The sequence below is a fragment of the Mesoplodon mirus genome, assembly GCF_964341445.2.
Source record: "Mesoplodon mirus genome assembly, chromosome: 2".
NCBI lineage: Eukaryota > Metazoa > Chordata > Mammalia > Artiodactyla > Ziphiidae > Mesoplodon > Mesoplodon mirus.
The window spans coordinates 42,003,788-42,019,582 of record NC_138977.1 but is presented as its reverse complement, the minus strand read 5'-3'; the positions used below and the strand labels follow the sequence as shown (position 1 = coordinate 42,019,582).

The 15,795-nt window shown below is 34.7% G+C and overlaps 1 protein-coding gene across 2 annotated transcripts in view; it reads left to right on the top strand.

Moving 5' to 3' along the window:
* CFAP299 (cilia and flagella associated protein 299) overlaps nucleotides 1-13,431 on the top strand; it is a gene marked incomplete at its 5' end in the record, with an annotated part of 640,567 nt that extends 627,136 nt beyond the window's left edge. For both annotated transcript variants that reach the window (XM_082645145.1, XM_082645144.1), the window contains one exon: nucleotides 13,225-13,431. In XM_082645145.1, the coding sequence (XP_082501271.1) occupies nucleotides 13,225-13,320 (96 nt within the window). In that variant the 3' untranslated portion in view covers nucleotides 13,321-13,431. The remainder of the gene's footprint in view (nucleotides 1-13,224) is intronic.
* Nucleotides 13,432-15,795: the final 2,364 nt, after the last annotated feature.

Genomic DNA, 15,795 nt, shown 5'->3' with positions numbered 1-15,795 from the left:
AGACATCAGAACCACCCAGAAAGTTTTAGAATATTTGATCCCCAAAGATTCTAGTTTAATTGGTCTGGGTGGAAGGCCTGGGCATCCATACTTTTTAAAAGCTCTCAGGTGATTCTTAACTGCAAGCAGGGTTGAGACCAAGGTACAGGAAAGGGAAATAGCAGAGAAGTTGTGAGAGAAAATTGAACTCCAAGAGTGGAAGCCAAATCTAATGAGTTTTTGCCATTCTGCACAGTTCAATGAAAATCTGTACCATTTGTATTATGACTTAGAATCAAAAATTCTGAGTACAAAAATGATTAAGACATTTTGAAAGGAGGATTTTTTTCTGTTGGCTAAACTCCAATTGGTGTTCAAAAGAAAATCAATTGTATGAAAAATGTGAAATTCAGTAAGACAGAGGCTCCTTTTTGTTACTTTGTTCAGTGTCTAATAGAGTGCATTTGAATATAGTTCCCTGATAAATAGCTGATAACAAAAACAAGCAAACAAACAAACAAACAAAAATGTTAAAAGATCTTAGAGATGTGTGGTTTCTATTAGATGTAAAAAATTGAAACAAAAGACATTATTATAGCATAAACCTTTCTGGTTCACCCTGAGTGTCACAGAACTTGGACAGTATGCAATGCAGACTGTGCATTGATTTAGCAGGATGTATTTCTTTTCTCTTTACATATCAATACTCCTGTCTATACAGCAAGCGCTCCCCAACCCAGTCTCCTCTTTTTGAAAATTACAACTGTTCAAACATAAAAATGTGCTACTTTGGAATGCAAACTGTTATCACAAGAGCTCTTCATCAACATCCAGCCCACCCTGGCTTGATTAGTAGCAATTTCCTTCACTTCAATATAACATTTCCCCTTCCCCTCTCTTAATGCCAGCCAATCAGAAGAACACTAGGCTCCACCCCCTAGAGGTTGAAACTGCATCAGTCTGTGGCAAGGCCCAGGAATTCGTATTTTTTTAATATTTTATTTTATTAGAGTATAGTTGATTTACAATGTTGTGTTAGTTTCAGGTGTATAGCAAAGTGATTCAGTTCTACATTTATATATATTTTTTCTTTTTCAGATTCTTTTCCCATATAGGTCATTACAAAACATTGAGTATAGTTCCCTTTGTTATACAGTGGGTCCTTGTTGTTTCTGTTTTGTTTGTAGTAGTGTGTATATGTTACTCCCAAATTCCTTATTTATGCCCCACCCTACCTGTCCCATTTGGTAACCATAGGTTTGTTTTCTATGTCTGTGAGTCTATTTCTGTTTTGCAAATAAGTGCATTTGTATCATTTTTTTAGATTCCAGATATAAGTGATATCATATGATATTTGTCTTCTGTCTGACTTATTTCACTTAGTATGATAACCTCTAAGTTCATCCATGTTGCTGCAAATGGCAATATTTCATTATTTTTTATGGCTGAATAGTATTCCATTGTATATATATATATATATATATATATATATATATATATATATCACATCTTCTTTATCCATTCATGAGCCAGTGGATATTTAGGTTGCTTCCATGTCTTGACTATTGTAAATAGTGCTGCAGTGAACATTGGGGTGCATATGTCTTTTTGAATTATGGTTTTCTCCAGATATATGCCCAGGAGTATTTTTAAATATCTCCTCAGGTGAGCTTAAAGATTAGCTGGATTTGATATATACTGCTTTTCATAGTGATATATCATTAGCTATTGTTTTACCTTACCATATGTCAGTAAAGTAATCAAACTTCATTCCTCTAAAACACCTTTTAAGTCAACAGTCTTAATTTTAAGTAGTCTAAATTACACATTCCTGAAACTGCACAAACTGACTACAAAGTACAAACCATACACCAAAGGCTTCTGGATAACCTCCACAGTAATATGAATGACCGCAGTAGATGTTTCCACTGATAAATCGCCGCTATTTTTCCTTCCTTACTTGGATCATTATAGAATGAGGGTGATGGTACTCATTCTTGCTCTCATGGCCTCATCAAGAATCATTTTGTCAGGTAGGTTTGCCCAGAGGCTTATATGAAATATACATGACAGAGACTTATAAAGCATAAACTGAAACGTAGGGCAGAAACCCTTTCTGGTCTCTAGTGCTAGCATATGGCAGGTGCTTAGTAAACATCTGTGGAATGAATAAACTGAATATTAAATATTTGTTAAAGAAATGAATAGGAGGGCCAAAAATTTCCTGGAAACTTTTGAGGTTAACTTTAAAATATTTTAGGATCTTAGACATTTGAAACATATGTAGAGTTAATACTATTTTTAAAGAGTTGAAAATTGCCAGAGTAATTGACTCTGGTGCTTCTCTGTCCTTGGTAGGTGAGTTAACCCTGGGGGTCCTTTGCTGAACTTTGAAGTGCTGAATCTAGGTGTCCAGGACAATGGCGCTGTGTTAGGTTCTTGGTATTTTATTATTTTTTTAAATGAATGTATAATCATTATTGTATATGATACAGATGCAAAAAGACACAAAAAATCAAAAAGCCAAATTTTACTTTCTTTTTCTATGAGCAAAACAATATCTAGGTGAACAAGGTTTAAAATTAAATTAACTTCTACTAATGAAAACATATGTTTTCGTTTTGGGGGGGTTTGCTTGTTTGTTTGCTGAATTTAGAGGACGATTCCAGCAATACCTCCTCACAGCTCCTCTCTCCTCTGTTCCGCAAACCCCTAACCAAACACTTGCTACTATTAGTAGGAAAGGTGTTAATTGCCTCCTAATGCTGCCTCCCAGTTCATTGACTATGTTAGACTCATCTGGGCTTGTCACAGGCTGAAATTTCTCTTCTCAAAATGGTGGCCCATAACATTCCTACATCCTTCCCGCAGATGGTTTGAATTTATTCTCTTGAAGCTCCACCCTCACTGAAGGTCCTCAGTTTTACAGTCTGTCTTTTTACAGGGCCCAGGTATATTTCCTATTGGATAGTTTTAAAAAGAACCCATATTGACTAGAATAGGTTTAAGAGAAGCTATGATTTCTTCAAAGTCTGCAACAGCATTCCCTCAACTCCATGCAAACTTGAATTAATGGGGCAGGGGATACTTACTGAATCACCAGCACCACTTTTTTGGCTCCTGGATTTTCCTCAGAGGGCTCTTGTAAAAGTTGCTTTTTAACTGTGGCACAGTCACAGTTATTAAGTAAAGCGGAGACCTTGCCAACTTTCTGGTTTTGCTGCCCAAATTACTGAATGTTTGGTTGATTATACACCTAAAACACCCACATACTAAGAAGCTTTTAAACATTTTCTCCCCTGGGAAATCACCTGGTATACCTGAACTGGAAGTCCACCACATATAAATTAAGTATTTACTCAACTAACTGCTAAAATCAATGGCCTTGAGGAATACATTAAAAATTACACAACAGAGCTTGGCTTTTATGAATTAAAACTCCTAAAACTTAAATGTGATGACCTCTTCTCAACCTGGAAAACTGATTTTAATTCTTATGCAGTATTATGCAACAACCCCTAGAGATAAGCACATTGTTGTTAATTGTCCAATATATGAACTCATATATAAGGTGTAGCACAGAAAAGGTGAGCTGGAAGAAAGAAACAAAATATATATATATAATTTAAAATTATTATATATATATATCAATGCTTAGTAATGAAAGTATGAATGATAACCCTTCACCGTCCAAGTTGAATATCTGCTGTGAAAAGAAAAGTACATATTTCAATAAAACATACATGACAAAGGAAAAGTGCTGTTTTAAGCCTCCGACTAAGAAAGCCTAATCAAACATTATGCCAATGGTAAAACAGACCAAAACAGAAATGAGAATGGAGAAATTTGAGGAAGAGAGCCTTAGCCCTAATTCATGCTCACTTTTTTGCAAACTTTGTCACAAATCAGGACAAGGAAGGAAAGAGTGGAAGGTTAGTTTCTTGGCTAAATGAAAGGTTTAAATAAGAACAAAATAATTGTTTCCTTCATGATTTCAAAGACTGATAACTAATGATAGAGAAGCAGGCACCAGAAACACAGAATCAAGTGTGGAGTCATTGTTGATGCAATACCACAGTTAATGGATCATTTCTAATTCAAAGAGAGCATGATTTCTTCTGGGTCTCAACAGTTGAACACGTAGTCAGCTCCTTAACGATTCACCACCTCAGCAGATGCTTACAGTTTCTGAGTCACTGAAATCCTAAAGCAGGTTGAGGGATATTGAAATATATTGGAAAATGGAACACACTAGCATGAATAGTGATCAAGTCCATTGGCAAGAGAGAAAAATCTCATGTTGATAACTTCGAAATGGTTACTGCTGCTTGGGATGTCTTCAGCATAAGTATTGGTGGCCTCAGTGATACACATAGCCTCAAATAGCTGAAGCAAGAGTGAAAAACACACTAAAACAAACAAACAAATGGCAGCCCCAACTTGGTAACCCAGAACACTGCCTTAACAAGCACATGAGGCTGCTCTCCAGAGAATAGGTTCTTAACCTTTTGGGAAACACAAGTTATTTTAACAATCTTATACATTTTATGGATTTGCTCAGAAAAGAAAATGCACACATGGGGCCACACACAGAGTAATATAATAATATTTTAGGATATTCACAAGACCTGCTTAAGTCTTTTAATGAATTCCACTTGAGAACTGAAGACCTAAGGGCTCTCCAAAATGCCTGGGATCAATTGAAAGGGGCTAGAAGAACAACAGGACAAGTGGGAAAGTGTGGGGAATAACCACCAGGACTCAGGCAGGGAAAAGCTGTTTAAGAGGGCAATAGGTAAAATGAGTTGGAGTTAAATAGATCTTATCCGCTTCGTGATTAGGGCAAATTACTTAACCCTTTTGGAGCATTTCTCTACCTCGGTTTTCTCATCTGCTAAATCTGTAAAAAACAACCATTTTACACATGGTTTTTGTGCTGATTAAATAAGAGAACGTGTTTAATGTGCTATTGAATAGGTGCTCTGTGAATAGATATTGTTTCCTGGTGGTGTATCAACTTAGAAAAAAAATGAAAGTTCTAAAAGAATTTCATTTTTTTATTGGAATAGTTAAAAACTGGATATAATCCATATGTCCATGACTGGGCAATGATTAAATAAATTATGATACATCATCACAGTGAAATAGTATGAAGCAGTTTTAAAAACGACTTAAAGCTATACTTATTGAAGTTGATGTGTTAGTATGGATAGATATTTATTTACACTATTAAATGGAAAAAGCAAGCTGTAAAACAATATTCTACCCTATAAAGTACTCATCATTTATATAAGAATCTCCCACTGATGGACATTTAGGTTGGCTTCTGTTTTTCTCCCTAGGTTTAAATAACAACTCTCTATAACCAAGTTTCTGATTTTTTCTTTAAGTTGGATTCCTAAAAACGAAATTGCTTTGTCAAAAGATACATACATTGTAAAGCTTTAGAGAGATATTGTCAAATCACTTGGCAGTTAACCCATATCAATTTACAATTATACCTGAACTGTTTAAGACTGCCCCCAAACCATGCTCTATTTATTTTGCACACTTTTGAAGCTTTGTTAATTTTATAGTTCAGATTAATTGAGGGTCACTTTGATTTTCATTTTCAATTATTATCAGGGATGAACGTTTCTTTCACATGCATGTTAGTATATTGCCCTCTACACACTTTTCTATGGCGTTTTAGTAGGGTTTTTTTTCGTTAAATTTAAAGTATGAAATGTAGAAAATCTTTGGCTTTCATATTTCTTTGTGACACATTCCAATTTAGATATCTATCTTTTCACATTTATAATATTTTTGGCATACAAATTTTAAATTTTATATAGTCCAAACTATTGATTTCCCTTTCTGATTTCTTCCCATGTTTCTATGTTTAAAAAGATTCCCATACTAAGAATGGGCAAGTATTTAATGATATTTTCTTGTAGATTCGTTTATGGTTTCCCTTATACATTTAAATCTATAACTTTTCTCAGATTTTGTAGAGTAAGTTTAGAGTCCTTTTACTTTGTTTGGTCAATTATTCTTTTTCAGTTATTTGTAGCCAATGATCTTATCCCAGTGTCTTGTTTTACTCATATTTTATATTTGTCTTGGAGTCCCCATCTCTCCTGGGACCTAGTAGTGACTTCAGGCAGAAGTCTTTTTTTTTTTTTTTTTGTGGTACGCGGGCCTCTCACTGTTGTGGCCTCTCCCGTTGCGGAGCACAGGCTCCGGACGTGCAGGTTCAGCGGCCATGGCTCACAGGCCCAGCCGCTCCGCGGCATGTGGGATCCTCCCAGACTGGGGCACGAACCCGTGTCCCCTGCATCGGCAGGCGGACTCTCAACCACTGCGCCACCAGGAAAGCACAGGCAGAAGTCTTTTAGCAAGTCCTTACAGTGCTGTGAACTTGGAGTCAGAGTTTTCTAAGTGCAGAATTTTCTCAACGACCTGCTTTGTTTGTTGTTGTTGTTGTTGTATATGTGATATTATTTCTAGCATTCTTGTTATCTATCATTAAGGATATAAAATGAGCATGTATCAAAGATTTTTAACTCATTAATTAATGAGGAACTGGTAGATGTTACTATTGATTCCAAGAAGAATTCAGAGCAGAGACATATAAAGGGAAAAAGAAACTTTGAAATGAATTTACAACTAGATGCAAAACTGGTCTATCAAAATCAGTGCAAAACTTAGTTGCAGTCCATCAAACACAACTGCTTTGCATTATACAGACAAGAATTGTTTGCATTATTATCAGATTTCTACCACTTACAGAGTTGTAATATCAATCAAAGATGAGAAAAGCTAAATTAGTAAGTAGTCAAGATAGTCACCATTTGTTTCTTGCCCTTTCAGTCTCTCACAATTTTCCCTGACAGTCTCCTCCCTTCTTTTTATCATAATAATTTCAAAGAAAGATTATTCTTATAAAATAAAGCTGGTCTCATTAGAGTTGACTGATTTTTTACATAGGTGAAGTAAAATTTTTATTTTACCACATTGGACACCTTAAGTTGCCCATGTAAACCCTAAATCCATAAAATTTTGAACAAATACTAAATTAAACTGTGCTTGGAAATTTTCATAAGAACTCTCAAATTGGATTTTTAAAAACCTCTATTATTTGTTGATCTGAGGCTAGGAAACCAAGCCCAAGGAATGCTCAAGTTAGTTACACAGAATATATAATATTCTTGGACTTTTTAATCCAATAAATAGGCCAGAGCTTCGTAGGCATTGCTTCCATAAGTAAAGTCAAACTTAATCCCTGAAGAGTGGCTGTTTCTACCTGATTAAATAAGCATTATTTTCAAGTATGACATTCTAGGCAAGGCCCTGATTTTATAGTTTGTACAATTATATTATGTACAATTATAGATGACAGAGCATTATTGAACCTATGCAAATAGCTAAATGGCCATGGAAAGTCAGGAGACTTAATATAAATTTCTGAATCCTGGAAGAGAAGTGGGAATCAAGTATCAGTTAAAAATGTTTCACTTCAAAAAAAAAAAAAAAAAAAAAAAAAAAAAGGGCTTCCCTGGTGGCGCAGTGGTTGAGAGTCCGCCTGCCGATGCAGGGGACACGGGTTCGTGCCCCAGTCCGGGAAGATCCCACATGCCGCAGAGCGGCTGGGCCCGTGAGCCATGGCCGCTGGGCCTGCGTGTCCGGAGCCTGTGCTCCGCAACGGGAAAGGCCACAACAGTGAGAGGCCCGCATACCGCACAAAAAAAAAAAAAAAAATGTTTCACTTCAGTTTACAAAAGCAGACTTTACTAAATTGCAATGGGTTACATATTGCTTAACAAGAGAGAGATAGGGTAGTTCTTATATATCTGAGAATAGAACCTTAAAAGAATATCAAGAATATTCCAGACAAATAGCCACAGTATAATTTCTCTTATTAGTTCATTCAGTCTTATTATAATTGATTCCTGTTCCACTGGATCTTTGGTTAGCTGTCCTATGCAGTCCTCTCGTTTGGTCATAACAGGACCTGGAAATCCTGACTCAGTCCATCGGCGGTGCAGTTTGGAAGTTGTCTAATCTATGTCAGCTCAGCTTTGAAGTGTCAATAATTGAAGTACCTGGTATAGTTCTTTTCTACAATATTCTGACACTTTTTTTCTTAGTTGAAGACAGATTCTCACCTGTAACTATAAGAGAGACTTCAGGGCTTCCCTGGTGGCGCAGTGGTTGAGAGTCCGCCGGCCGATGCAGGGGACACGGGTTCGTGCCCCAGTCCGGGAAGATCCCACATGCCTCAGAGCAGCTGTGCCCGTGAGCCATGGCCGCTGAGCCTGCGCATCCGGAGCCTGTGCTCCGCTACGGGAGAGGCCACAACAGTGAGAGGTCCGCGTACCACAAAAAAAAAAAAAAAAAAAAAGAGAGACTTCAAGGAAGCATCAGAGTAAAACAATACCATCTGTAGGTGATAGGGACTTAAAATGGTTGAGTGATTTATTACTAATAATTTTCAAATGTGAACGGTCTGATGAGCGTTCATAATAAGAATAATGCAGAAAACAAAATGGTTAGTGCTTTCTGTGGCATGCAAAACAAAGATGATAAAGCCATTCCCTGCCCCCCCCCCAAAAAAATGACAAACCATCTAAGGATAATGCTTAAATTTATTTTAAACGAAGTTTGTGAGTGCTGTATTTGATTCAGAAAAATGGATGAAAATAATTTTATAGAGGAAGAACTATTGAGATATGACATAAAATAATCCTGAGATATAATTATTTATACCAGTAACATCAAGTAAGAGTTTCAGTAAGTCTGCAGTAGGACCTAAACATTTGTATCATTAAAAACAAGAGCTGAAATTATGACAGATAACATTATACTACTGTTGTCTAATATCATCAGACTCAGTACCACCAGAACTCTGCTAAATATAGCAAAACCTGATGGAAATATTCCTAAGAGTTGCAATCAGTGTTTTCCCTGAGGGTAAAGCCATATTATAAGACAGCAAGAGCAATGACATAACTCCAGGGACTTCCCAAAAAGCACACAAAATATCTGAAATATTTATGTTAATAACATTATACCTATACAAATCTAACCTCGGCAAGGCTGAGCACCTCTTCTGATTTAAACTCTTCCCGCAGAATTCTACAGAAAAATCTAATTCTTTCTGGCGCTTCTTTTCAAAGGTGAAAAAATAAATCTTTGTGATTTTTCCAGCGGCCCTCTGGAAAATCGCAAATATAGTTTCTGGTGTAAAATATATCTGGAAGGTCTTAATTTTTTCTATACTTAGGATCCAATTATGGAAAGTCAAAAATCAGGAAAAAAAATTATCAGAAGATATTTGGACACTTGATCAAGATAGGATCAGGGTGCTACAAAAAAAATAATACTGAGTTAACTAATTAAACATTTAAGACAACAAAACGTTTAAAAATAAAGATTACATTAACATGATTGTAAAGAACCTTAGCTCTTTATAAGTGAGGAATTTTTGTTCTTTGCTTTCTTTTATTTGTTTCTTATTTTTTCTTTTTCTTAAACAATCAAGGATGTAATAAATTCATCATAAAGCACAGAAAATTATTCTTGTAAGACACAATTTGCTACCTAGACAGAATACACAGAAGGTTTTAAAAAAAAAAAAAAGAAAAAAAAAGACTTTCATATAGTAGGCAAAGGAATTAGCCAGTAATCAAGTCCATCAAGACAGGTCAAACTTAACTAAAATTTAGCACATTTCATCACTTCTATTCAGACTCAAGTACTATAAACCAAGGAAAGGAAAATTTACTTCCGAATTTTGTCCTTCATTTTGCTTTTTCATATCACAGCAATTCTCAGGAGATCCATGAACTCAAAATAATTTCTATATTAATAGTAAGATGTTATTTCTGTTAACATTTCAATTATATTCATCATAGCTATGATCAAATGAATCAGTATTTTAAATTTGCTCAATTTCCACTTCTAGTATGGTAAATATTGACAGTTATAATCCACATAAAAGTTCTTTGTGGTCTTCAGTAAGTCCCAAGATTTTACAGAGGTTCTGAGATAGAACAAAAGAGAGAAAAATAAAAGCCTGAAAAGCACTACTATATATACATTATATAGTTATGTTTAATATATATTGTGTATAATTATAACAATGTATAGCAGTGATTTTTTTTTTAAGATTTAATTTTATTTATTTTTGGCTGCATTGGGTCTTCGTTGCTGCACCTGGCCTTTTTCTAATTGCGTCGAACAGGGGCTACTCTTCATTGCCGTGCGCGGGCTTCTCCTTGTGGTGGCTTCTCTTGTTGCAGAGCACAGGCTCTAGGATCACAGGCTTCAGTAGTTGTGGCTTGCGGGCTCTAGAGCACAGGCTCAGTAGTTGTAGTGTACGGGCTTAGTTGTTCCACGGCATATGGGATCTTCCTGGACCAAGGATCGAACCCGTGTCCCCTGCATTGGCAGGCAGATTCTTATCCACTGAGCCACGAGGGGAGTTTCTATAATAGTGATTATATATATATAAACATATATAAATTATAAATATATAAAAATTATATAAATTATATTTATAAATATATAAATTATAAATATATAAATGTATGTTATATGTAAATTTGTTATATGTTTATATAGATATGTCTAATTACTACTATATACTGTTATAAAGCCTCCACTATAGGATATAACTACTTTCTCTCTGAAACACAAAAGCAAAGAGAGTGTTATTAGTCTGTCCCTATTGCTTATGATGTAGTCTCAACCATTCATATTAATTGTGATTTTTAACCAAAGTAACTTCTATTTCATAGGGAAAACTAGAGGTAGATAACTAAGTACTGTCTCTCTCCCAAAAGCATTTTAACAGACAAGCAAAATTTATATTACATCTTTGTACAGCCACCCACAGATCTTTTTAAAGAGACAAAATGAACAGTTCATTAACATGACCCAAGATAGGAACTTTCCATTGGTTATAAGCAAAGTATATAAACTTAAAATTATGCCTAATAATTAGGCATCAAATTTTCAGTATTCTATCATAATTAGAAACTATCTGGATATCATATGAATATTCATTATGTAATTCAACCTAATAGCCATCTAAGTTTTTATGTTACTTAAAGATCTGGGGAATTATATTCAAGCTGACACAATAAACAAAATTACTGTTGACATAAAGTTGTCAGAATAATGATTTGAGTTGGTTGAATACAGACTTACATTTCTCATTATCTTAAAGATTGTGTTGGAGTAACGTTAACTTATTTGACCAGTATATCTCAATAAGTTTAAAAAAAGTAAACCCAAGTACAGTAGAATAAAATGTATATGCTTATGTTATACCTAACATTGATAAATCAGAGGACAAGCTGTTTGCATTAAACCAAAATTATTACAGTAGTCTGATTTACCAAATATTTATCTCAATTATATGACCTTAAGTTGTTTAAACATTTCTGTGAGAATAACTTTTTAAGGATAGCACATTTAAAGTATCCAAACTTTAATTTCCATATTTTCCTGGAAGTTTATAAATATTTGACTTACATAAGAACTTATTTGTATAAGAACTCTATAGGCCAATCAGAACAGAGTTTCTTTAATTTAGGAGACTTTTAAATCCAATTTATGAATTCCTCCAGAGATAGGAAAATATTATATACTCACACATAAAGATACAAAGGCCTTTCTGAATTCTAAGCATATATACACACAGACATGTAGGGAACTTATAGCTTCAAATCTAAACATTAGCCACAGTTCAAAAGTAAACGCAAAGAATTTACCAGTCCATATATCAAAGAGTTGTCCTCTTTCCTGATGTGCATGGGATTCTTAATTTCTTCAAAATAGACAAGTAAACAAATAAATAAAAAGTGCTAACAAATCAGATTCTCTGTTATTTCTCCCTCAAGAAAGAATAAATCTCGGTGATCTATTAATCTATTTACAGAGATCACTAAGGTTAAGACATAAAATCAAATTTCAAATCATTGTTGTCACCAATGGGTGACAACATTGGGGGAATGTGGGAATAATAATGTGGGAATAATAAATGTGGGAATAATGTGGGTGGGGGAATAATTATTCATTGTAAAAGTTCCAAAAACACAAACAAAATGCAAAAATAGCAAAAAGGAAGATATGTAAAGTAACAGAGGATCAACAAAGTTAAATAAAATTAATTTACAAATTGGTACAAAACAGGTCCCAATACAGGGCAATAATCAATTGCATGCCACTGGGCACAATTAATTTGCATCTTTGTAGACCAGAATATATTGCATTATTATCAGTTTTCTCCAACTTAAATATTTGTAAAATGGCACAAAAACGTGGACGGGTAAGCCACTCGAGACACCCACTCTTTTTGTTTTACCCATTTCAAAATCTTTACAATTTTACAAACTCTATTTAACCAAAGATGGGTCAAATATATTATTTCTCACTAGTGTAAGAAAATGAATACTATGGGGAAAAGGCAATATCAAAGCTTCTCTCTAGTCCCAGATCTAAATTTCTTATCATCTCTTTCTACAAGAGAAGGAGAGAGAGCGAGTAACATCATTCTTTTGTACTTCAAATATAGAAAAGGCCCAATGACTAATATTTTGCAATTGTAGATATTGTCTGACTTGTTTAGCAACTGTTTTCTCTTACCAGTATCACATTAGTGAACGCTTGCCCCCATAGGTGTTCCCTAGGAGCCTGTAAGCATGACAGACTATCGTGAATAAAGGCAAAAGGACCAAACCTTTTTTCACAGATTACAATACAAAGGGGAAAAAAAAGTAGATAAAATAGTTTTTAAACTGATAAGAAGTTTTTTACGAAACCCACCAGGGACAGGTAGTTAGTTCCACTAGTCTGAACCAATTCCAAACTTGAGACATTTTTATTTGACAAACTTGAAATCAAGATAGTGTTCTTTTTGACTTATTACCCTGCAATCACATGTGTTTACCTTTCCCTGGGAACTTTACAGAGTTAGTGACCCATGGGGTTCAGCAGAATCTAGACAAGCATGAACCTGGGGAACACTGCTTTGATCCTAGATATTTTCAGTAATGTCACAACGCAGGGCCTCAAAGCTCCTGATTGGAATTATTACCGCTCCTGAGAAAAATAATCTGGGGGGAATCACAAACATATTTCCATGGCCACAGCCTTCTTAATTCTGTTTGCTACAACATTGAAGCATGAAGAAAATTCATTTAATGCTAATTATTTGCATGGACTCGACTGATTAACGATATGATTTATATATTTTAGGCTCAACCAGGTGACAACTCTACTAGAACCCCTATACAGACAGAGCTCTACATACAAGCTGTCATTTTTGACCACGTTTCCGGAAGAAAGACTTAACTACCAACATGTTAGATGGTTTCCTAATGGTTTGCTAAATTTAAATGATTCCTGTAACCAGAAGCAAATTAGAATAATAAATGAGTCCTGTAGCTATAAGGCAAATCAGAATAATAAAAGTTGATAAAGAAATTAGAAAGAAAATCATGATCTTGACTATCTGTATTGTGGTACAAATAACTTCTTAATCTGATTTGAGGTTTTTCTAAATTTTTTTCCCCTAAACACTGAAGCTAACTGCAATAGTTCATGGGAGAAAATCTTGTTGCTACTTCAAAGATATAGTAATTAGTGACTTCTTTTGTACCTCAGATTTTCCACATTTCCAAATGTTCCAAAAATGTTCTGGGTCCTACTATTGCCAAGTATAGCAGGCCAAGCCTCATACCACATGACAGTGCTATCTCCCGAAATCACTGGAAGACAGGCATAAGGAAATATAAATACAAGGTTTTTAGTAGCACTACAAGAGTAAATATAATCTGAAATATCCCATGAGATGATTTATAAAATGATTGAAGTGTTTGATATGTTTATGTACCTGGACAGTATGAACCCCATGACAATAAAGCTGAGAAAATGAAATCTAAAGGAAACCAGAAGATTTTAGAGAAATGAGGACCTCAGAAGACTGAAGAACACGTTTTCCTAATATGCCCCTGCAGGTGGCTTTTATGCAGAAAAGATGTTCAGAGGGCATTTGTGATTTAAGATTAATATTTGGCTCTTCCTCTTCTCCTTTCCATTGTCTTTCTTCCCTTTCTAAACAATCCAGTTCTAAAGCAATTAGGTGGAGACAAGCAAGGTAGAAGTCTGCTCAGTGTAGGTATGGGGGTGGGAGAACCCGGAGCAGGAATTTCCCAGTTACAATGGGGTGACAAGGCTGTATTCATGGTGGAGGTGATGGTCTGGCACGAGGTGTCAGATCTCAATCTAGGTGAGTAGAGTGGTGTTAAATTAGAATTGGATATACTGGTGTGATCTCATCATTTTCAATATATACAACAGGTACAGAATATATGTTAATGTGTGTATGTCTGCATATTCCAATGCTCCATCCACTGAGAGGGCCTTGGAGCAGCAGCACCCTATATCAGTGAGCACACCTAGCACCCAGATCTTAGTTTCTCAACAACATTTTCTGCCAAAGGGAAGAAGGGATCCTTATAAAAATGACTGATTCCAGGGCTGAGGCAGGTAAAATAAAAGAGTCTGGAATCTCTTTCTGTGCCAGAAAGAAAAGCAGTTCTGGAAAAATAAAGGGGACTTATCAGAAGGACACAGAATCCACCTTGAAAGTATTCCCACTGACCAAATCTGGGACAGTTTGAGCATCAAAATAAGTAGTGATAACAACAGGCATAAAATAGGAAACCATGAGTCTATACTGATCTATGTAAATGAGTAATTGATGAGGAATGGGATATTTACATAGTATCTCACATAAAATACTTATTAATTACAGAGGGAACAATGGGAAAACCTGAAAGACACCCTTTCATAAGTGATCAAAGAGAATATGATTAGTAATGGGGTGAACTGAATTTGTTCCCCACTGAATAGGATGCAACAGAGGAACTCAGCATCCCTTTTGTAATAATCCTGCCAAAGTTGCATAACCTGAATCTAATCAAGAGAAAACACAGACAAACCCAAATCCAAGGACATTAAACAAAATAACTGGCTTGACATCTTCAAAAGTGTCAAGATCATCAAAGTAGAAGACTGAGAAATTGTCCCAGATTGAGTGAGACTAGAGAGACATGATAATCAAATGCAACACAAGACTCTGAGTTTCATCCGTACCGTATAAAGGGAATTTGGGGACAACTGGTGAAAATTGAATGATTTCTGAAGATTAGATGGAAGTAATATAAAACTGTTTATGTCCTGATTTTGATGATTATATTGTGGTTAAATTAGAAAATGTCCTTGATTGTAGGAAATTACACTAAAGCATTTGGGAGTCAAAGGGCATCATGTCAGCAAATTATTTATAAAATTTTATGGGGAAAAATTATTTGTGCTGTACTTGCAGTTTTTCTGTAAGTCTGAGATTGTTTTTGAAATAAAATAAATATTTGATTTATTATATTTATCAATTCAAAACTCTACTTATATTTTAAGTATGTATACAAATTAGTTTGTTCTATCTATAGATTTGATGAAATTTTAGCAATCATTTTTATTTCTTCTATAGTTCAGTTAACTAAATTCCTTTAAACATTTTAACTTTTATTTATGAACTTCATTACATTCAATTTTGTAATGATTTCAAATTTCCAAGTAACAAATAAACTTTCATACACATTTAAATAGCTGTCATAAATTTAATAAATTAAAATTGTAATGATTCATGTTTCAATATAGTTCAATAAAGTTTCAATATAGTTCACAAATTTATAAAATTTCAATTTAAAATAGTCTGAATTAACTATTCAAATATCACATTTTATTTTGTTTTTAAATAAAAGT